A 23,060-nucleotide genomic window follows, 5' to 3' on the forward strand; every position below is an offset into this window, starting at 1 on the left:
TACAAAAAAGCTCCTAGAGACTAAGTCACCATTGTTTTTTATGATGAATCATTAACTAAACACATTCATGAAAATTCAAATGGGATTTTAAAAGTTACTTGAACCTGGATCTTTTAACAGTGTTTGATTTACTGACCAGAAATTCAATTTCCAACTGTATTGTCTCTTTTCAGAAACTATTTACTCAATAACCAAGAGTTCTACCACGAGCACAGAACCCCAGAAAGGCAAAGAGGACTTAGAACTCTTAAAATTCATGTACTAATACACTTGCCATTTACTCATTAGAACCTATTTTCTCACTTAATAATATTCCCTAGCTCGCAATAGAAGAGCATAACTTAATTAAAAATGAGGAGAGGAGGGAAAGCAGCAGTGAGGAACCAGTACCTACCCACCAGCAAGTAATGACCATGTAAAATACTAGAAGTCTCACAAAAATTCCTTCAGCTCCAGGAAGGAGCATTTAGTACAGAAACTAAGGATTGCTTGACAGTATCCATGTACCGTTCCGTTTAAGAAGGCAGGGAACAAACACTTTACAGTCTTAACCCATTATCAAAATCTTTATTTTAAGCATTTTGAAAAGACAAAACTAAGCTTTCTGGGAAGCAAATGTTTAGCTGCTGTCGGAAAAACGAAATGAAAAATATATTTCTTCTTTCCATTAAAATTTCAAAATTATGTAATACATACGCATGTTTTCAAAATTCAAATACAGAAAAAGCTGATGTCTCCTGATTACCACTTATGACCCCAGTCCTTAGGGGTGACTATTCTTGGCTACTTAAATGTATATATAACCTTCCAAGTCATTTCCCAGCGTTTATGTACATACATATCTATAGAACATAGAACTGTTTTGTGTTTAAGTATTTAACTTACTGCCCGATGGACGGAGGAAAGAATATGAATTAAAAGGGGGATTCTGTTAATTTTTGTTTTATAGATTCCTTATTCTGATAATAACACTAAGCTTATCTTATCATATCTTCATACCAAACAGGTCCCGGAAATGATGTCAGTAAAATTGGTGAATATAAAGTGGATAACACTTAGTAAAAGACAACAATTTGTTATAAAAAGATTCAAAGAGGTAAAGGCTCAAAATTTCAGATATCTAGTTTCCTATCTATTATTTACAAGTCTAGGTGATATCTGAGAGGGATCTTAAGAGAGGACGAGAAGAATTATAGGGATATGGGAGACAAGGTAGGGACTGGCACCACACTTTTTTTGCAAGGGTAAGATTGAGAAAAACATATGCCTGTATTTCCATTTTTCCTAAGGATCATTTTACACCAGATTTCCTTTATTTTCAAAATTCAATCCTCTTTCCTAGTAACACTTCGTTCCCTGATACCAGTTTTCCTACCAGTGTCTCAGATGAGAGTTAAATCTTTGACTCCCCATTCCATATATTCTACCTGTAGGGGAATCCTGAAGCTAACCAGGAGCCCATCAAGAGTTGCCTCATTAGAACAAAAGGTGCTCTTATCACCCAGGAAATTCCAAGGGATTTAGGAACTCTGTGTAGGATGCTCCTACCATCCCCCATAACTCAGGAAATTACAAGGGTTTCAGGGGCTCTGTGTCAGCAACTGGAGTCAAAGGCCAAATATCAGAACAATGGATACTCCCAGAACCCCTATCACTCAGGAAATTACAAGGATTTTAGGAGCTCTGTATTAGGAACTGCGGGCAGAGACCACATAAATATTATTCCATAAAACCTTACTTTTCACTATTTACAAACATATTCTGTCCTCATGACCCCAACACACAGTCCCACCTCCTGCCTGAGCTGATGCCACCCCATCTACGACACCTCTATCTGAAATGACCTTTCCCCAGTCGAACTCCTAACCAGCCTTCCCTACTTCCAAATCAAGATGGTCTTTCCCGGGCATCTTCCTTGAACTCCTATTGCAGTAACACATTACCCAGTGTGCTTCCAACTGTGTCACTTATTGACTGGTTCCAGGAAAGGAAAATCAACCTTTATAATTTTCATTTGTGTCATCTTTCATATTTTCCTCTAGCCAAGCAGCAATTTAGAAAAATTAGAAGGTCTGACAGACTTTCTCCAAGAACAATCAAGAGAACAGCAATTCATGATAAACAAAGGCTTTTCTTAGTTTTTAGGAAGAGACACCCAGAAGAAAGCCATTTAAAAATTAGTGACCTGAGTAGTAATAAATTTTGACTAACTCTAAAGAATAAACAAAGTGCAAAGTGCAAATTGCAAAGCGCTAAAAAAATTATCGCACTGAAGACCCATAAAGATACATGAAATAACACTCTGGTGGAGAAATGAGTTTTTCTGGCCAATATAAACTGTTTAAACACCAAAGCTCTTGAAACCTCTTTCAATGGAAAACTCTCTTTAAAATGTTCTTTCATTGCCTAAGTAATTACAACAAAAGGGACTGGTAAAGACATCACCTGTGAATGCATTTATTTTCTAGCAAGAAGTTAGGTCTTCTAATAGCTATTAACAAATTTCAAATGATCCAAAGTAGTAGGAATCATTGTGCTGATGGCATGACATGATTTTCAATCAGTGCTTACCCCATGATACAATTTGTAACTTTTTACATGAATAAATCCAGACAATGACTAAGAAGGTGGGTGCTGGAATCTGATGGCTGGAGCCTGAACCCAACCCTACTACTTACTGCTGTGTAACCCTGCGAAGGGAGACCTCACTCTTCAGCCTTAGTATCTGCATCTGAAAATCTGGGTCAACAGTGCATTCATGAGGTTGTTCTGAGGAATCAAAGCAGTGATGCACGAAAAGCTCTTAGCAAAACGCCTGGTGTACACCACGTAAGAGCTCAATAAATGCTATTATTGCTATCCCTTGTTTTGCCAGTTGACCTTTGTGAAGGCAGACTCTCCCAGGTACAGCTAGCTGCCTTTTGAAAGGTAACTAAAAATGTCTTGAGCAGCCCTCTCCCAGATTGTCCTCTTGCCCTTCATAAAACCTATCCTGCCTTTATCAGTAGTATTTCATACATTAACACTTCAGTCTTGATAGTGAGTACTTCAATCTGCATTAATTTCTGCCTCTGGAAAGGGGAAAACACTGATTCATCTGGATAGCTAGGTCAGTTTTAGATAATAGCTGTGGACTTAAGACTGTTCACGGTTATCTTGTAGGAAAGGACTGGGAGTAGAGCTGCTTCATTTTATAACTTTCACTATTATTAGAACATTTGAGTCATATGTATGTATTTTAACAGGGGTTTGTTGGGTAGAGCAATTATGGGCCATTTATGAATCAATGTGCTTCATTAAAGTGATATTAAAGGTTTTTTCCTTTATTATTTACATTATAACAACCTAATTATTATTGGTTGTTGGCAAAGACCTCAGTATCTTTAACATAATTGGATAAGAAACAATTTTCCTAAGCAATCTAAATTATCACCAACAATCTAAACCCAGTTTCTTCCCACTGTATAAGTTATAAAATCTAAGTCATTTCTTAGAAATTTAAACATTGTCAGTTTATCTGGAGTTTGATACATACTACTGGTGTTTGTCCTCCAATTTTTGATGCCCCAATTCCTGAAAAGTGTCCTTTGCATATTAAGTGAGCAGTAAGTGTTTGTCTTCCTGCATATGGGGTTTTTACTGCCAAAGCAAACTAGCTAGAGGGATTCACACAAAGTGACAGGAAGACTGAAGGACAACCTGGCTTATAGGTCTCCACCATTATCGTAGCTCTTCATTCCCTAGTATTTTCGGGGAGGGCATTTGGCTCCCATGAAATAAGAAGACCTTTATAACAGCAACGCAATTCATATTTAACTAAAAAAGTATTAAAAACAGCAATAACTCAGGGCTAAGGGCTAGAGGGTAGAAGACATAAACTACCTGTGTTCTAACTGAACTTCCAGGTTGAGTTAAATTTACATACAAAGACTACATTTACCTTGTGGCAGCAGACGCAGACACATTCTCACACTCTAAAAATATTAGATAGTGTGAATTTATTCAAAGTTACCCATTTTGATGGTTGTCAATTCAGCACAGGAGAAATAAGTAAGAAACATTTTTTTCCAGTGAAAGCAGAGGATGTCTCATTTTAAAACAGTATCAGTACCTTCTAGTGTTTTCTCAAAAAGCACTACCATTTACCACAAACTTAGATCCCAAAGGCTGAGGGGGACTTCAATACTGTACCGACTCCAACCCTTAGCTGGCTGCCCTGCCCCCAACCCCTGTATCCTGCCGCCCAAAGACAAGAACAAAGACCATCTACCTCCTACTGTTTCTTTTTTTGCATTCTGGCTCTTAAAAACAAGTCAATGGGTTAACATAAGGTACACTTTTTTTGGGGGGGGGGGTGCTGATATTTGCAGTTAAATGAAGGATTTAGGTCAGTGCATCAGGATTCCATCAACTTTATTTAAATGATAATTTTAGAAAGTTCTAAGAGGAAAAATCAGTCACAGGAAATTTGGACTCAACATTTTTAATCTGAAGACCTGAGGGGGGTGGAGGATGGGAGGACAGGAGGGAATAGAAAATAAATTGACTCCTACATCAATGAACTGCTATCATCAATCTCTCTACTTCTCCCCCAATGAGTTAAATAATAAATTTCCTTCTAAAAAGGTATATTAATCTCAGGTCGAACCAGGGCCAATAAAATACAGAGAAGTTATTCTGAAAAAGTTAACAGGAATAATCACCGATAATGTTTTCAAACACGTAAGAACCTTTGAAAGTCTCCTTAAAGCAAATTCCCACAAGGTTCATCTTTGCTGAAAATATTTTTAAGGCCTCCCTTAAAACTTCCTTTCTGAGCATGAAGCACACTCTTTTGCAAATCCTTAACAGATGCAAATCTATTGCCTTCATTTAAATATGGTTATGTGGGAAAAGAGAAGCACAAAAACAGTATGTATTACTAAATATTTACTTATTAAATATTTACTCAGTATAAAGTACACATCAGCCACCCTCAGGTCTTAAAACCACCTGTTTCCCTTACCCATATTATAAATTAGATTGTTGTTTGCTACAACCTTGAGAATTTTATGTCGGAAAACTCAGGTAAAAGGTTGCTCTTGATGAAAGATTAGAAAGCTGAGGGTTGGGAAAAGGATGATGAGGAGCAGACAAGGGTCCCCCCAGCCCAAAGAAGTTGGTCGAGAAGGCAGTTGAGTTAGGATGGGGAGAGAAAAGTGTGCTTAGGAGGGTAAGTTCACATGGCTTATCCAAAGCATTTAAAAAAATCTCAGTCACCTAATATATGCTATATTTCTAAAACTAGAGTGAGACCAAGGAGGTTAACAACTTTCTTGTACTGTTTAATTAGAGGGAAAAAAACCCACTGAAAATAAGTCCCTCTTGGAATATACATTCTCTGCAACAAGATGGGGGTGATAAATGGGTAGGAAAATCCCAGAGTGTCATGAAAGCAAAGCATGGATGTCTACAGTACCCCCATTTTGCTGATCATCTATTTAGTATCCTGTTCATTATCTTTTTTAAAAAATTATTTGTTTATTTATTTATTTATGGCTGTGTTGGGTCTTCGTTTCTGTGCGAGGGCTTTCTCTAGTTGTGGCAAGCAGGGGCCACTCTTCATCGCGGTGCGCGGGCCTCTCACTATCGCGGCCTCTCTTGTTGCGGAGCACAGGCTCCAGACGCGCAGGCTCAGTAGTTGTGGCTCACGGGCCCAGCCGCTCCGCGGCACGTGGGATCCTCCCAGACCAGGGCTCGAACCCGTGTCCCCTGCATTGGCAGGCAGATTCTCAACCACTGCGCCACCAGGGAAGCCCCCTGTTCATTATCTTAAGCACTCCCAAAATATGTTGAAGAGCCTGCATAGCTATCTGATCCTCCCCCATCCTTTTCTCTCCATAAAGTCTTTCAAATTTCTTAAGATAATGAGGCTGATTTTCTTTCACATTATCTTGTAATGCTTGCTACTATTTATTAGTTGCACTTCCGTTTCTCTGTTAATATGCTGGGATTTAGTAGTGCTTTCACTAGCAAGCCTTCTTGTAAATGGGATAAATATAACAGAATTGTATCTTACATTCTAGTAGGAACAAGTGTTACAGTAACAGTGCTTTCTATAGCTGATGCAATTTGTTGCTAGGTTTATTATTATTTTGGTATAAAACTGCTGTGGCAAGAGGAAGAGGACTAACTAGGGCAAACTTTAGTTGCTTTAGTGAGTCTGTGGAGTCGTGACTCATGATAGGAGAGGGTCTGGCATAGAAAGAACAGAATAATATAAAGAACTTCAAGGAAACGAAGTCAGATCCTGCAGAAAAACAAATATACTGGTTTTGCTGCATACCTTTTAAGCAACTGGAAAATACTGCCAACAAGACAGTATATAAACTTGATGTCTATTCTAAAGAAACACTGCAATTTAATATTTGCTAACTTTGCCTCTTCTTCCAACATCTTTGCTTTTCTTGGGAGCTTGAACTTGTATTCTTGGTTTAGAGAATAAGGGAGTGGATAGGAAGAAGGCGCTGTGGCGCTGTAGATGGACAGTGTGTATGTTTTACGTATATTGGAGCTGGAAAGGGAAACCAGAGGTCAAAGTGGTTCAAACGTTGGTTTTAGAAGAGGAAACTGAGAGCTAGAGGATAATTAAGCTCTAAAGGTTAAGTCCTAGAAGTGGGTGGGGTCAATGCAAATTTAGCAAGTAGTAGAGGTAAATCATTTACCTTTGCAGTTTGAAGCAACCTTTGTTCCTGGGCTAAGAATGCCAGCAGAGCTCAAATTTTTCTGCTAGAGAGATTTCTAAAAATCATCCTTAGAAGTCAGCTGGTATAACAGAACACTGGACCAGATTCACTGAGACAAAGGGTCTAGACCAACATCCTCTGTGCTTATTAGCCAAGCAACCTCCAGCTAGACTCTACCTCCTCGGATCCTTTATTCTACATAATTTTTTAACAGAAAAAAATGGTTTTGCCATGTTACTTTTAAGCACTATTAAAGATGCATTGTGCGATTTTAAGGGGGGAAAAGTAGGGGGGGAGAGCCTTTATTTGCTCAAAGAAAGCAATATGACTGCAGAAGAAGCCAAATCTACAGACATTCAAAAATTTAAACTACAGGATAACTTGGTGACTATCAAATTTTAACCGACTCATCCCCTTTCTTCAAGCACTTTATCTTTTCCTCAAGCTCAAATCTGGTGCTAGCCTGGACCAGTACACACCCCCAGGGCTATTTCATTCCATTGGCTGGCGGGCCGTCCTGCAGTCTACACCCTTTAGATTTACTGTCAGGATGCCTGGTGTTTGTCAGATGTTACACTGCTCATGTATTACCTTTTTTTGTGTGTGCAAAACTGAAGCTGCCAGAGTAGGAAAGTAGTTTAATAAAAGATCGAAGTATAATTAATAAATTCATTTGGTTAGTAAAACTCTGGATTTCAAACCTAAAAGGCAATTCATTTTGTATGTTACTGTATCATCTGTCACTGTTGTACAAAGAGTGAAAAAATCCGAAAACAATTATTTTGTGGTTTGCGTTCGCTTGAGTCATAGAAGCCCACAAAATCTTGTAGAGGCACAATCTGATGGGCCGGTCATTTCCTTTTCTACAAGTGATTTCCGTCAAGACCCACCCTGTTTGTCACAGTCGCTAGGATCAAAAGAGCGGTGCAGTGTCTTCTGCATACAGCATCAACAAGCATAAGCCGGGGATGACGGCTCGCGGGGGAAGGACCAACTACGTGGTGGGGATAGGGCGGAAAATTCACTATCCACCAGAGCCTGACACATCCCAGGCCGGGGCTGGGAGGGAGCGGGGAGCGTGGGAGGAGGACAGTGCCCGCCGGGGCTGAGTTGAGCCGTGACCCGGAGGCAGGAGGCAGGAGGCCGGGCGGGGCAGGGCAGGGCCGTGGGACAGGGCGCGAGGGGCTCACCTCCCTTGCAGGGCGTGCGGTGCTGGCTGTGCTGGGCCCGGTAGCCCTCGATGACCTCCCAGGAGCCGTCGTCGCGCCGGATGGGGAAGGACAAGCTCAGCACATGGTTGCAGGGCTTGATGATCCGCAGGATGCCACGCACCCGGTTCCGCTTCTGCTCCTCGCTCTCCCGGGTCTTGAGGTCCTCCACCAGCTTGTCCTCCACGATGCTGGCGCCGCGGTCGAAGAAGCCCTCCACCATCTTGAAGAAGTTGGGGTCGTCCTCGCGGTCGGCCGCCGCCTCGCTGTACTGTCGCCGGCCGGGCGGCGCGAGCCCCGGCTGCGGGGCGGCGGCGGCTGCAGCGGGCTGCCCGCGGGCCCGGCCCAGCAGCGCGGCCGAGTCGGCCGCCGCCGAGCCTAGGGCTGCGGGCCCGACGCGGGACAGCAGCAGCGCTTCACCCAGGCACCGGTACATGGCGGCAGGACGGAGGCCGCGGAGGCAGGCGCTCTCACAGGCCCGGGGACGGACAGAGGGAGGAAAGGCCCGGCGCGGGCTGCCCTTTTAAGCCGCAGCTTCCTGCCTTCCTGGCTGTCCCCTCCCCTCCGGCGCTCGCCGCCTAACGGGAGGACGGACTCTGGGTGCAGTGGGCCAACGTCGCCTGTAAATTGCATGGCAGGGGGCGCGCGCCGCCCAGGGAGCCGGGGCGGCGGCGTGCGCCAGCGGGGGCTCTCGGGGGCGCGCAGGCGCGGGCCGTGCTGGTACGCATGCTCGCAGGGCGAGGGGCGGGGCGAGGGACTCCGCAAGCTTCCGGGATCTGAAGGGAGCAGGTGTCTCAGGTTTGTGCGCGGCCCGGGCCTTGTCCGGGGAGGGTGTTTTGCCGGGGGAGGGGGCCTTCTTGGGGAAGGGGCCTACCCGCCTCTGGGGGGCGCTGAGAGTCCGGTCCCGGGACCTCGCGCGGGTGAAGGTGGTGCGGTCTGGCGGTGGGCCGAGGGCGAATGAGTCATGGGTGTCCCTCTTTTCCGCCCGCGCGCCCTCGGGCGCGGGGCAGCCATCCTGCCACCCCTGCGCCTGTCTTGGGGCGGCCCAGAGAAGCAGAGTTTGGAGGTCGGGCTAAGAGCTTGGCTTTATCCGCTGGGACTTCGAAGAACTCTCGTCATCGGAGTTGGAGTTTTGAAGTGGCTTGCAGGAAGTGGAAAGGAGAAAGCCTGGGAGCTGGGGAATCCCTTACCTATTGGCTTTCACCACTTTAAGTTTTTAATTTTGTTCCATTCAACCACTCAATGAGGTTGAGATGAAATAGTTGTGTAAATCGTTGTATCTTTCTAAAATTTACTGAGTGTGCTTCCCCATTTCAGAGATACGTTCTTGAAATAGTCTGAAAACAAGGACACTATAGAAATGCAATAATACTCCCGGATATTCTTTCTCAGGAGTATATGTATTAATGGTCCAGAATAGGATTTGTAAACGTTAAAGGACATGAGGGTTTAATTATGTACTTACACATACTTGATGAGAAATGCTAAAGTTATACATTAGATGCTTGTAAAAGTCTAATGACTCAGTTTTTAAGACAAGCTATCAAAGGCCGCATAACCAGCTTTAGCGGTCCCAGTGTACGTTTGTGATTTTAAAATGGCACTTTTTTGACCTGCAAGACGATTTTGCTTCCTGACATTCACTTTATTCATCTGTTAGCATATGGAAGAGAATGTTTTAATTCTCACAGTATTCTGTACAGTATAAGGTGATAACCTAGATCAACTGAATTACATTCATCTATTCAGTGTGCTGTCAAAGCAAAAAAGGTGGAGCTTATCTTATTTTTATCTTTTTTTAGTATTATCTTATTTACTAGATAAATGATAGTCATTATATTTGTATTGTGTTTTTCAGTGATAACTATTCTCTGGACTGAATCCTGAATTTGTCTTGTTGGTCAAATGATTAAGGTACTAAATTTCCTTTTCACTTGATAGTATTATTTTATATTGCAAAAACAACAACAAGCAAAAACAAAGTATCAGAATAAAGTGATTAGAATCAGTAAACGTGGAAATTTTTCCCCTTCAGATTAAATTCTTAGGTATGTTTTGAGGAAAGTGGTTTAAAGGCTTAGTTTTATTGCCCTTGTTTATCTCATTCTTGATAACTATAGCCTTCAGAAAAATAAATGTTTAACTTTGCTTCTTCCCAGTTTTGTTCACCTGAATTCAAGAAGGTAGAAAGGCTATGGAAGGAGTGAGGAAATTTTAATTGAGAGTCTTCTTATGTGTAGATGTTTTACGAAATATCTCTAAAAGAACCCCTAAAGTAGATTTTTTTGTTTTTAAAATCATTGTTTTAAAATTATTTACAAGTTGTAAAAAATATTCAAACTGTATAGATTTTTTAAAAAGAGTGAAATCATCCAAACACTGTCCTGACCCCCACCTTCCCATTTAGTAAGTAGTTGGATGTTTCTTTTCATTCTGAAGTAGGTATTATAATTCCTGATTTATCTGGAGGGTGAACTGAGGCTCACAGAGACCAAGCAAATTGTTGATGATCACCTAGATGGTAAATAGCATGCTAAGATTCAAACCGTGTATCTGACTCCAAGTTATGCTATTTCTGTTATTCCAAGAAGTATGTTAAGTATTTGTTGCATTTAGTCTAAAATTATTTACTGTGATGTAAAGTCTAGCGAGTTTCAGCTTTACACTGATGATTGCTTTATAAAATATACAGATATTTTGCAAATTAAAGTTTATTGATAATAATTTTCAGTTCAAAAGGTGGCTAGATTGGGGTTGACATGTATACACTAATATGTATAAAATAGATAACTAATAAGAACCTGCTGTATAAAAAATAAATAAAATAAAAATTAAAAAACAAAACAAAACAAAAAAACAAAAGGAGGCTAGAATTTAACTTGAAGGGAATTTTGGTCATTTGATAGCATTCAACAAAGACAACTGGTTTTCTGCCTTTAAGGTTTATGAGTTTTCCTTAGCTGTTTCAAAATTCCAGGTCTTTTCTCTTTGATTCATAGCATGCGTTTGTGCTTTCAAGTGCTTTAAAAAATATTTTAGAATTATTTTAGGATTTAGAAAGACAGCATATAAATGCAGGAACAACAGTTGTTTTAAAAATAATTTAATTTGGAAAGATAATACATACTTTCTACTTTCTGTCTCTAGATTTGTCTGTTCTGGACATTTTGTTTAACTGGAATCATGCAATCAATATATATGGTTCTTTGTGACTGGCTTCTTTCACTTAGTGTATGTTTTAAAGATTCATCCGTGTTGTAGCATGTATCAATATTTCTTTTCTTTTAATGGCTGAATAGTGTTCATTGTATGGCTATAGCCCTCTTTTTTTAATCTATTCATCTTTGATGGACATTTGGTTATTTCCACTTTTGGGGTATTGTGAATAATGCTGTTATGAACGTTCTTGTACAAGTTTTTGTTGGGATGGATGTTTTCAGTTCTGTTGGTTACGCACTTCGGAGTGGAATTGCTGGGTCTCTGTTTAATCTTTTGAGGAGCTGCCCAGCTGTTCTCCACATAAGCTGGACCATTTTAATTCCTATAGGCAGAGGATTCTAATTTCTTTGTATTCTCCCCAACACTTTTTTTTTTGCAGATTTTTATTGGAGTATAGTTGCTTTACAATGTTGTGCTAGTTTCTGCTCTACAGCAAAGTGAATCAGTCATACATATACCTATATCCCCTCTTTTTTAGATTTCCTTCCCATTTAGGTCACCACAGAGCATTGAGTAGAGTTCTCTGTGCTATACAGTAGGTTCTCATTAGTTATCTATTTTATACATAGTAGTGTATATATGTCAGTCCCAACCTCCCAGTTCATCCCAGCCCCCCAACACTTGTTATTTTCTGGTGTGAAGGGGTGACTCATTTTGGTTTTGATTTGCATTTCCTTGATGGCTAATGATGTTGAGCATCTTTTTTATGTACTTATTGATGATTTGTATATATTTTTTAAAAAGAAATTCATATCCTTTTTCCACTTTTAAATTGGATTGTCTTTCTATTGTTGACTTGTAAGAGTTCTTTATATATTTTAGATATAAATCCTGTATCAGATATATGATTTGCAAGTGTTTACTTCCATTCTGTGGCTTGTCTTTTCACTTTGTTGATGATGGCCTTTGAAGCACATAAGTTTTTAATTTTGATGAAGTCCAACTTATAAATGTTTTCTTTTGTGGCTTGTGCTTTTGGTGTCATGTCTAAGAAACCATTGTCTAATTGAAGGTCGTGAAGATTTACACCTGTGTTTTCTTCTAAGAGTTTTGTAGTTTTAGTTTTTACATTTCAAGTTGATTTTTTGTGCATGGAGTAAGGAACGAATGCAGTTTCATTCTTTTGCATGTGGATAACCAATTGTTCCAGCACTATTTGTTCAACAAAAGACTATTTCTTCCCCACTGAAGTGTCTTCACACTCTCTTGAAATCAGTTGACCTAGATGTGAGGGTTTATTTCTGCATTCTTTAGTTCTTTTCCGCTCACCCATATGTCTGTCCTTATGCTAGTACCACAGGGTCTTGGTTAGTGCAGCTTTGTAATAAGTTTTGAAATTGGGAAGTGTGAGTCCTCCAACTTTGTTCTTTTTCAAGATTGTTTGGTTCTTCTGAGTCCCTTGAATTTTCATATGAATTTTAGGATCAGGTGGTCTATTTCTGCAAAGAAGCCAGCTGGAATTTTAGTTTTATGTTGAATCTATAGATCAACCTGCTGAGTGGTACCATTTTAACAATATTACATCTTCTGATTCATGAACATGCGATGTCTTTTCATGTATTTGGGTCTTTTAAAATTTCTCTCAGCCATGTTTTGTCTTTTCAGAATATAAGTTTTGCACTTCTTTTGTTAAATTTATTACTAGGTATTTTATTCTTTTTGATGCTATTATAACTGGAATTGTTTTCTTAACTCCATTTTCAGATTATTCATTGCAAGTATACAGAAATACAGTTGATTATTGTATATTGATCTTTTATGCTTCGACCTTACTGAACTCATTTATTCTGATAATTATTGTAGTGGATTCATTAAGATTTTCTATATACAAGATCATGTCATCTGCAAGTAGAGGTAGTTTTACTTCTTTCTTTCCAATCTGGATGTGTTTTATTTTATTGCCTAATTGCTCCTTACTCTTTTTTACTGTTGTATAGTACTTCATTGTATGGATGTGCCATGATTATTTTTGCTATTCTATCATTGATGGACGTATAGGTTGTTTCCAATATCTTGAAGTTACAGTGGTGCTGCAGTGAATAACCTATTACACAGAATATCAGTTTTCAAACTCTTTCATCTCAGGACTACTTTACCTTAAGAGTGAGTGGTGAATTTGAACTTAGAAAGAATTTAATATCAGAATTTTGTTTTTCTTATAGAGTTGTTTAGTTCATGTTTGACATAAATTTTCCTATCTGGATATTAAAAATGATATAATAAAACCAAATGATATAACAAATCAAATATTTAATTTTTTTAAAAGGGCTTTTAAAACAAGGAACTAAAAATCTTGATTTTTTATTTAAATCAGGTCCCCACGTTATTAATTTTTATTTATTTATTTATTTATATGGCTGCTTTGGGTCTTTGTTGCTGTGCGCGGGCTTTCTCTAGTTGTGGCGAGCGGGGGCTACTCTTCGTTGCGGTGTGCAGGCTTCTCATTGCGGTGGCTTCTCTTGTTGCGGAGCACAGGCTCTAGGTGCACGGGTTTCAGTAGTTGTGGCACGCGGGCTCAGTAGTTGAGGCTTGCGGGCTCTAGAGTGCAGGCTCAGTAGTGGTGGCGCATGGGCTTAGTTGCTCCGTGGCATGTGGGATTTTCCTGGACCAGGGCTCGAACCCGTGTGTCCTGCGTTGGCAGGCAAATTCTTAACCACTGTGCCACAAGGGAAGTCGCCCCACGTTATTAATTTTAATAGGTTTTAGTTCTCAAGTGCTTGTCAGTACCTCATTAATCAGCCAGATGAGTGTGGAGGAGAGAAGAGTACCCCATAAAGAGGGGAGACCATTTGCAAAGGCCTGAAGATAAATGACACCATGGTTTGAAAATACAGGGTAGCGTATATTTTGGTTAAAAGCAATTTGATCATCATAACAGTTTGGCTTAAACAGCCATTATGAATATCTCCAGTTCTGTTTTTTATTCGAGTATTGGTAATTTTGGTGCATCATGGATTGTTTTTCAAGTCTTTCTTCCGTAGTTTTAAGGATAATTTTTTCTAATATTTGCTTTTGTGCTTCTGATTGATATTCAGAAAAGTTTGTAATTTTGGATTTTTTTTCCCCTTTAGTGAGTATGTTTTTGTAATATGCAGAAAAACAGTAAAAGAAACTATATCCAAGAAAAGGATCTGAAATTTTCAGGGTTTGTAGTCTTTTTCCTCTTAAAAAACTTTTTTTTTCTTAATAAATCAAATGTCAGTTATATCTGCTTGGCTAGTTTGGCTAAGTTTTCATTTTGCTGTGTTGCTGAATAATATTCAACAAAGGTTTTATCAACTCTTGCTTAAGGGTTCTTTCCCTGTTATGAGTAAACATGAAAAATCGTAGTAGGTTCTTTATGCCTTTAAGCATAGCATGCAAGAAACAAGTGAGGTCTCTTAAAAATTAACTGTTCTAAGCTAGGATTTTGAACTCACGTGTATGTAATTCATTATGTCTCTGTCTCTCTCTTTTTTTAAATTGATGTTAAGTTTTTTGCTTTCCTTATAGGTAAAAAGGATAGTACATTCAGTTATTCATTATTCAAGATGCCTCACCATTCAGCTCCACTTATTGATCTATGTGGATGACCCTCTATAACAGCAAATCTTTATTCTATCTTTAGCATTTTCTCTCTGGAAATTTTAGATCAGTTGTGATTTCAATATGGAATTAGGGAAAAGAAAGAAAGAAATTATAAGCTAAAAATTGCAACACATTTCTGATGCTGTTAAAAGCAAACATAAATGAAAAATATACTGGAGAAGCAAAAAGTACCTTCCCGTTGGCCATCATGGAGAGATGCAGAAGAAACAGACTTTACTGTGAAGCATAGATGTGTGTATAATTATACTGAGTTTGCTCCTTAGTGAAAGGCAGAAAAGAAAAACATGAATGAAGCAGTAGGGATTAAGGTAGAGACACTGGTAATGTAAGCAGATAAGTTAAGGGGTCCCTGGAGAAAGAGAACCAGGAGTGGTTTTCTTGACATAAGAGAAGCCATTCTGTGATCTAAGCCTGGCCACAATGCTTGCCCTTGAACAAGTCTCAGTAATTATGATCTTAAGGGAACTGAGGGAATGCAGGAACAGAGAAAAGGCAAACAATAGTGCAGTGATAAAGCAGAGTCCTAGTTCCTCCTCAGGGGATATACATAATAATATATCTTTGAGTTCTGCAGGAACTGAAGTCCCATCCAGGTGGAGGATGGAATGATGTTGACCCTCCTGACTTCGAAACACTAAAGCTTGGACTCTGTTGACCTTTGCCCCAATTTGTTTTTGTTTTGTGTTTTTTTGGCCATGTGTTATGCCGAATTCTCCTCTGCTCAACTGCCTACATGAATATGCAGGTCCCCTTACCTTAAAACTTCCCCACTTTTGCTGTTCTGGGAGACACTGCTTTGGGAAAGATCCCAGGTGTTCTCCTTACTTGCTGCAAGTAGTAATAAATCCTTCCTTCTCCTGATCTTTGGCTTGGTTGTGTTTGTTGGCTGAACACCCACCCAGAGGCCAACCCAGTTTTCAAGTAACAGTAATGGCTGGAGTTGGCTAAGTAGCAACAATTTAACTTCCTGATCTGGATAGCATGCAATGAACAGATATTCATTAGCTTTGTTAGTTAGGATGCTCTGGCCCTCAAGTAACAATATCCAAATAAAGATGGCTTAAACTAAAGCCATAAACTAACTAGTAACTATTATCCAACAAGAAGTCCAGAGGCAAGGATATTCATTGTTGGTACAGGGCTTAGTGATCCAGTACTTCAGGGATCTAGGGCTTTTCTCTGTGTTATTTTTAGCAACTTGGTGATATCTTTCCTCATGGTTGCAAGATTGCTACAGTGGTTCCAGGGGTCACATGCAGACACAACCAAGTATTATGTAGAAGAACAGCAGTTTCCTCCCATACATATCTCTTTATTGATGAAAAAAACCTTTTCCAAAGGCCTGCCAGCTTGCTCAGCTCTCTTAGGCCCCAGTAGCTAGGATTGGTTATTTGCCCATGCTCTTGCTGTAAGGGAGGCTAGAAAGAGGACTTTCTGGCACTTTTAGCTTCTGAAGTATAGGCAGGCTCTGCTGGCAGGGGAGAAAGTTGTGGAAGGAATAACTGTTCAATTGGCAGCCAACAGTGTTTACCATATTTGCCATCAAAAATAACATCCTCTCCATGCTATCTTATTGTGATAATACATTTTCTTAGAATACAAGTACAGTTTAAGAGGGGTGAAGCATTCTTAATCATGACACTGGGAATTGTGATGCTTATGGTTTCATGTTCTCTACATTGAGAAATCTGCAGATTCTAGTTCCCTTTGAAACTATCATCATTATGTTTCATGTTCTCCACACTGAGAAATTTGCAGAGTCTAGTTCCCTTTGAGACCTTATATAATGATGATAGTTTTAAGATTATGCCTCCTTTTTTTTGAACAGCTTTTTACCATTGACAGCTTGCGAGGCAATAACTTCATGCTGTGGTGTTTGCTCTGTTGCCACACAAGAAGACAGAACAGAAACCCATCCTCAACTTCTGGGAAAAAAATCTGGCATTTATAATGAAATATCAAGTGCTCAAATGATTTCAACAGATTTTCAGATGAAGCTGCCATCAGTAACTTGTTGTCGTTGGTGTAACACATAGGCAAATGGCTTAAATTAAGATGACTAATCTAGCATTTATGTTGAAATTAGAAGTTCTTCTTATCTTTGTCTTAAGGGTGGAAATGACAGCCTCATCACAGTCTCTGTTACAGTAACATACTGTCAGAAACACAGCTTGAGATAAGACTGTTTTGAAGATATATGGGTTAGCTATGTAAAGGTGCCCTTTACATAGTTTTGTCCTCCACAGTGTCTTCATCAACTGTAGAATCTTTATGATTGCATTCTTGTAGGGCCATCTAAAACCAAAGAAACACAAAGGGATTACATCTTAGATTCTAGAAGTTGATATCTGCCAGCCATACACACTGAAAATTCCAGTCAGCTGTTTAAAAAAAAAAGAAAAAAAGAATGAAGTATCGGTGAAAAGGTGTTAATACAGAAAGAACAAATATCTGGACTTCCAGAACGTGGGGTATTTCTGATGAAAGGTTCAAATTAAAGCAAATATTTATCCTTCATGTGTTTTTTGTAGGTCAGGTATAAAATGAAACTTTTGAATAATAATTATCTGGTATTTTTTATGTCTAATGAATTATAGACTTTGACTATCTTCTGTAATTTCATATTCTTTTCTGCCTTTTTAAAAAATACAATACAAACACCAGAAAAGTGAACCCAACCACATTCAAGAAGCAATCACAATTGGCTTTAAATTAATTAGAAAAAGTTTAAATGGAAAAACTAAAAAAAACAAGCCCTGAGAAGTTCCAATTCCTTGCCTCTTATGGTTTTCATTTATTTTAACATTTACTTAGAGAAAAATGAAAAAGTGTACAAATGAGAATAACAGAAAGACTATCCCTAAGTCCATGATACCTTTTTAACTACAGGTGTTCTTCACTGACCCAGCTCTTGGTGTCTGAATTCAGAAACAGGCTAGATGGGATAGCAAGGGTTGCTTAGATTTTATTCATAACCTATTTCTATAGATTCATGTTGTTTCTAATCTAAATCACAATTTTTTCATATTGGTTCTCAATATGGAACATTTACGTTTTTCTAATTTTTCTCTATAGTCATCAGTGAAAGCAGAAATAATTGGCAAAAAATCAACTACAGGAAATTCCCTGGCAGTCCAGTGGTTAGGACTCAGCACTTCCATTGCAGGCGACCCGGGTTCAATCCTTGGTTAGGAAAATAAGATCCTGCAAGCTGCACAGTGCAGACAAAAAAAAAAAAAAAATCAATTAGAATTTTTAAAAGTAGGATAACACCTGAAAAATTTGAAATATGAAAGAATAATGCTTAAAAATATATATCTAGGATCATAAAAGCACTCCATGATGTAATTAAGGTAGAATACAGGTATCCCCCACTTTTGGAAAGTTCATCTTACTCCACTTCGCTTTTATGAAAGACCTACATTAGTACCGGTTTTCAATACCTAGAAGAAATCTGAAGAGGACTTTCACTTTATGAAAAAAGGTGAAAAGCAAAAATAGCGCTCGGCGTTTGTCTTGAAGGGAGCCAAGCCATTATAGAGATGGTGCACCACCAAGCTCCTTCTCAGGAACCACACTCAGCATGTCAGCATCAAACAGCCATAGCTTTGAACTGTTCCTGTGTGCATCTGTGCTTTATCTCAATTTGTCTTGTGCATCCATTACATAGATGTCTCCTAAGGTAATTGCTTCTTCACTTTACGCCATTTCGGCTTATGAAAGGTTTCAGAGGAATGCTCTACTTTTGCATAGTGGGGGAAAACTGTAATTGGAAAAACAGAAACAAAAACAATGACTAGGTATTTTTGATTTTTCCACTTTTGAAAATTGATTTTTTATTTTGAATAATTTTATTTATAATAATTTTTCTTGAAATAATTTTTCTTTAGAAATAATTTTAGATTTACAGAAGAGTTGTAAAGATACTACAGAGTTTCCTTCAACCATCTTTCCCTACTATCAACATCTTATATAGCCACGATGCATTTATCAAAACTAAGAAATTAATGTCGGTACAGGTATATTTATTTTTGATTGTCATTTCAGCCAAATTATCATGTTGACCAACATGCTTTTTGCCAAATTACCTGTAGCTGTACTATGGATCTTAATCAAGATCACTGCTATGTCCTCATAGCAGGACGTGCTTTCAGGTGATCATGTGACCTTAATCCCTTGTTCCTCAGGCTACAGATGATTGATTGCCTTTTAGGAAGGTGCCTTTGGGCAGCAGGTGCCTTTTGGCCTGCCATGTCCAGTCTAAATGCTGGCCCAGAAACCTGTGACGTGACTTGGTCAGAAAGATGACTTTCCAATTTTAATTTCATTTCTCATCTATGTGTATCTTTATGATATCCTTGTGATATCCTTGTCCCCCCTTCTAAATGTGGTCCAGGTGTTTTCTTTTTTTAAACAAAAGAAAATCCTGGTCAAAATGATATGAATTAGGTAGCTCTGTCATAGTTCACTGTGGCTGGAGTGTGAGTATATGTGTTGGTGGGAGAGGGGGAGAAGCAGGAGAAGAAATGGGAAGAGATCAGGTGGGGCAGCTCACCAGATGGTGTGTCTCTTCAGAGGACCATTTCATTGACTTTACTGATATCCTCTGTTGTATATTCGTTCTTTGTGATTTTTGATTTAGAGATGGGGATCTTTCATACTTCTATGACATTTTCAACTGTTACCTCTTCAAATACTGTCTCTACTCAGTTCTGTCATCTCTCACTTTATCTTATATGTATCTTACCTATTCTTTTTATGCAACTTTTTATTTTTTTATGTTTTATTCTATAGGTGCCTGGGGTCAGGCAAAGTGCCACCTTAATCCAAGGTTTGTAATTCCCGGGACCATGAGACAGTGCAGACCTTGGTTATAGGACTTCAGGGACTGGTTTACTTTCAGATGACTTTTAGCGTGAGGGTGTTGCCCTTTAGGGCTACAGATTATTGTGGGGATACTGTCTTACTAGACTCATCATTTTATGTGGGTCCTGTGCTTTGAATTGTGTTCCTCATACCCTATGACATCATCAAACAAAAATTTATATTTTCCCTCATGATCAAATGCCCTCAGATCAAAAGCAGCTCCATTGCTGACTTACTCTAGGTTCCTGGTTTTCTCTTATAGTTTTAACTAGGTAATTCCTTACTATCTTATTATGGCTTAGTGACTTTTAAGGATTTGTTTTTTATATTTCACCTAGTGTTTTTGGTTGTTTTCATAGGATGAGTTGGCTTGACTCTTGCTCATCACTTTGGAGAGCTGGAACTTATGTTGTTATTTACATATTTAAGTATGTCTAATATTGATCATTGTAAACACACACACACACAAGATCCTTTTGTATTCTACTTAAAGTTGCATTACAGTTATAGATTCATATGGGAAGAATTGATATCTTACATTATTAAAGTCTTTATGGAATTTGTAACAATATTACTTCTGTTTTATGTTTTGGTTTTTTGGCCATGAGGAATGTGGGATCTTAGCTCCCCAACCAGGGGATGAACCCATACCCCCTGCATAGGAGGGCATAGTCTTAATCACTGGACACCAGGGAAGTCCCTATTTATTTTAATTTAAAAGAAACTTGTCTTTATTCTTTGTTGGATTTGTTTCTGTTTTGTGTTTCTGTTTTAAATGGCTTTAGTCTGGAGAAGGCACCCTATGAATTTACATAACTGTCTTTGTAAAACTCTGTAATTGCATTGTTCTTAAAATGGAAATAGGAACTTATTTATGGTCTTTTATTTGACTTTCATATCCAAATTAAAATGTGGTGGTTGTCTACTTTAAATTTTTAAACTCCTTAATACTCAGACTTATTAGAAGATTTTAAAGTTTATTTTCTCTCTCACATTTTACTTTGATTATTCATTGATTCATGTAGAACTGTTTATTGAGCACCTATTATTGACCAGAGCCTGCAGTGAACAAGACAGACAAGGACAGAGCTTGGGAAGTTAGATTGCAAGGAGTGCTAGAGAAGAAGTAACAGGGTGCTGTGCTGCTTTAGATAGGGTGGCCAGAGAGCCCTTTTCAAGGAAGAAACATTTACATTGAAACTAAAGGCTGAGTTGGAGCAACCTATATAAAGAGCTATGGGTACAAGCATGTGGAAAAGCCATGAGAGAGGAAAGACCTCGACATATTTTAGGAATGGATAGAAACCAGTGTGATTTTGGAGAGGTAGATTATGTCGGCAAGGGCTTTACCTTTTTACTTTTTGTTCAGTGAGAAACCCAATTGCAAGTGTAGTGGGCATAAATTTTGTAAACTACAAATTTGAATGTGCAAACATGTAACTTTCATTATTGCTCTATAACTGAAACTTCCTTAACTCTGGAGCTTCTTATTTCTACTGGGTAATAGCAATCTTGCCAATTTAGGATAAAGTCAGTACCTTCTGGTCTAATTTATTAGTTAATTCCAGGTTTACTCAGACCCTTGGGTAAATAATCAGTCCTTTGGATAAATGTTCAGTTTTTTCACATCCCCCCCTTTTTTTTTTCTGGGGTGGAAGGTATTCATAGAGAAGCCTTATAATATTTTCTGGCATTGAGGAAGGGGCCTCTCATCTTTGTGCCATCCTCTGCCCTTGGCCACTACTAGGTTGTACCTTGTACTGGCTTAATCTGGAGTGGCCCTGTCTGCTCTGCTGCATCTGAGGCTGATGTCCCTGATGCTTCCATGGCCTCTGGTCAGCGGGTCTGTGAGTGCTGGGTCCTCCTTAAACCCAGGCTCTTTTGGGCCCACTGACCCAAGGCAAACTCCTTAATGGTTTCCACATTTTGCTGGCATGCTTGGGACTCTGAGGTAGCTTTTCAGGAGTGTGGTCTGGGCATGTCATTGGTATTGCTCCCCTACTACATTGATGTAGTGTTAGTTGCAAGCTTTTGCTAAAAGGCTTGCAGTTCCCTGGACCATAACTTGGGAAGGGGAAACATAATTATCTTCTATTCTGGGTCCTTCCCCACAAACATACTGGAGATCTTTCTCACCCTTCCTCACCCTGAGACTTAGCCGTAGATGAGACAGAAGGTAGTAAGAATTTTGAACTTGTATCTAAGCTATTTCTAATTCCTCTTCCTTTCTGCACTCCTCTTCCAGGTTTTTATGTCCTCTCAATTGCCGTGGAAGAATTGCATTTACGTCACCACCTGCTACTTCCTCTGTGCTGTAGTTTACAGTATAAACTCTGCCAGCAGAGTTTTCTTGCCTTGGGGTGTGATATTTAAAGCCATGGTTTTAGAATTTAAAAAGCTCTTTTTACTCTTAAGCCTTCAGATACTGCCATTGAAATCCTTATCTTTCAAGAATTATGGTTTCAGTGGATTAAGGAGCTAACTGTAAGAGTTGAAGCTGTAAAAGTCTTAGGAAAAATGTAGGTATAAATATTTATGATCTTAGACTAGGCAGCAGTTCCTTAAATAGGACACCAAAAGCACAAATAGCCAAAGAAAAAATAGATAAATTGGACTTCGTCAAAATTGAAAACTTTTGTATATCAAAGGATATTATCAAGATAGTGAAATATCCAAGTACCAGTATCTTTTCGTAGAGTAAAAGGGTCCAGAACTCCGGATAGAATTCTCAGCTAGAGATGTAAATTTTGTCATCATCAGTGAGTAGGTAATGTAGATACAGTAATCCTGGGGTGGATGTTAGAAGAGCAAAGAGGGGAGCCCTGGGGGAGTGTCAGAATCTAAGGGCTGAGTAGAGAAAGGAAGGAAGGATCTGAGAGGTTGAAATATGAGTATGAATTACCATAAAAGCTTCCCCAACTCGATTTTAAGTTTCTTGAGGACTAAGACCATCATGTTCATCATTTTATCCACAGTTCTTATCATAAAGTAGGTTTTCAGTAAATGTCATTAAATGAAGACTGAGAAGTTTTAAGAAAAGAGTGGTCAGCAGTGTCAAATGTAGAAAATAGGTCAGCTACTATAAGGACAGAGCAGCAACTAGCTGATTGATCATCTTCTATAGAACAGTTTCAGTGGAATCTCCATGGTAGAGATAAATGCCTGGTTGCTGAGAACTAGAGTGAATAGTTGTGAGAGAGTGGAAGCAGTAAGTGCAGACATTCTTTTCAAAAAGCTTGTAGAGATACAGGATCATAGGTAGAGGGCATATTCTATCAAGATGAGAGACAGTTCAGCATGTTTATATGCTAAATGGAAAGAGTCAGAAGGAAGGGAGAAGTTGATGATACAGGAAGAAGGAGGTATGTGAGATTGATTGAACATTGTCCTTAAGAGTAGAGGGAACAGAGTGAGGATACTAGGTTTCAGTAGGAATAGGAATATTGTTTCCACG

At 39.0% G+C, this 23,060-nt stretch overlaps 2 protein-coding genes across 19 annotated transcripts in view; one reads left to right on the forward strand and one right to left on the reverse strand.

The window, feature by feature from the left end:
* The window catches only part of GLUD1 (glutamate dehydrogenase 1), a 38,841-nt gene extending 30,323 nt beyond the window's left edge, over positions 1–8,518 (reverse strand). Inside the window, exon 1 of the mRNA XM_082407899.1 lies at positions 7,916–8,518. Coding sequence (XP_082264025.1) covers positions 7,916–8,369 — 454 coding nt within the window. The 5' untranslated portion in view covers positions 8,370–8,518. The remainder of the gene's footprint in view (positions 1–7,915) is intronic.
* A 146-nt stretch (positions 8,519–8,664) lies between these two features.
* SHLD2 (shieldin complex subunit 2) overlaps positions 8,665–23,060 on the forward strand; it is a 95,062-nt gene continuing 80,666 nt past the window's right edge. For 3 of the 18 annotated variants that reach the window (XM_082407882.1, XM_082407879.1, XM_082407885.1), the window contains exons 1-2: positions 8,665–8,731; positions 9,792–9,847. Coding sequence is in view for 10 of the 18 variants with exons in the window: in XM_082407895.1 (XP_082264021.1) it covers positions 15,443–15,485 (43 nt within the window). In the remaining 8 variants the exon portion in view is untranslated. The other 15 variants (XM_082407884.1, XM_082407883.1, XM_082407895.1 and 12 more) reach the window with 14 other exon arrangements.

Source organism: Balaenoptera borealis (genome assembly GCF_965194805.1).
Source record: "Balaenoptera borealis genome assembly, chromosome: 10".
Taxonomy (NCBI): Eukaryota; Metazoa; Chordata; class Mammalia; order Artiodactyla; family Balaenopteridae; genus Balaenoptera; species Balaenoptera borealis.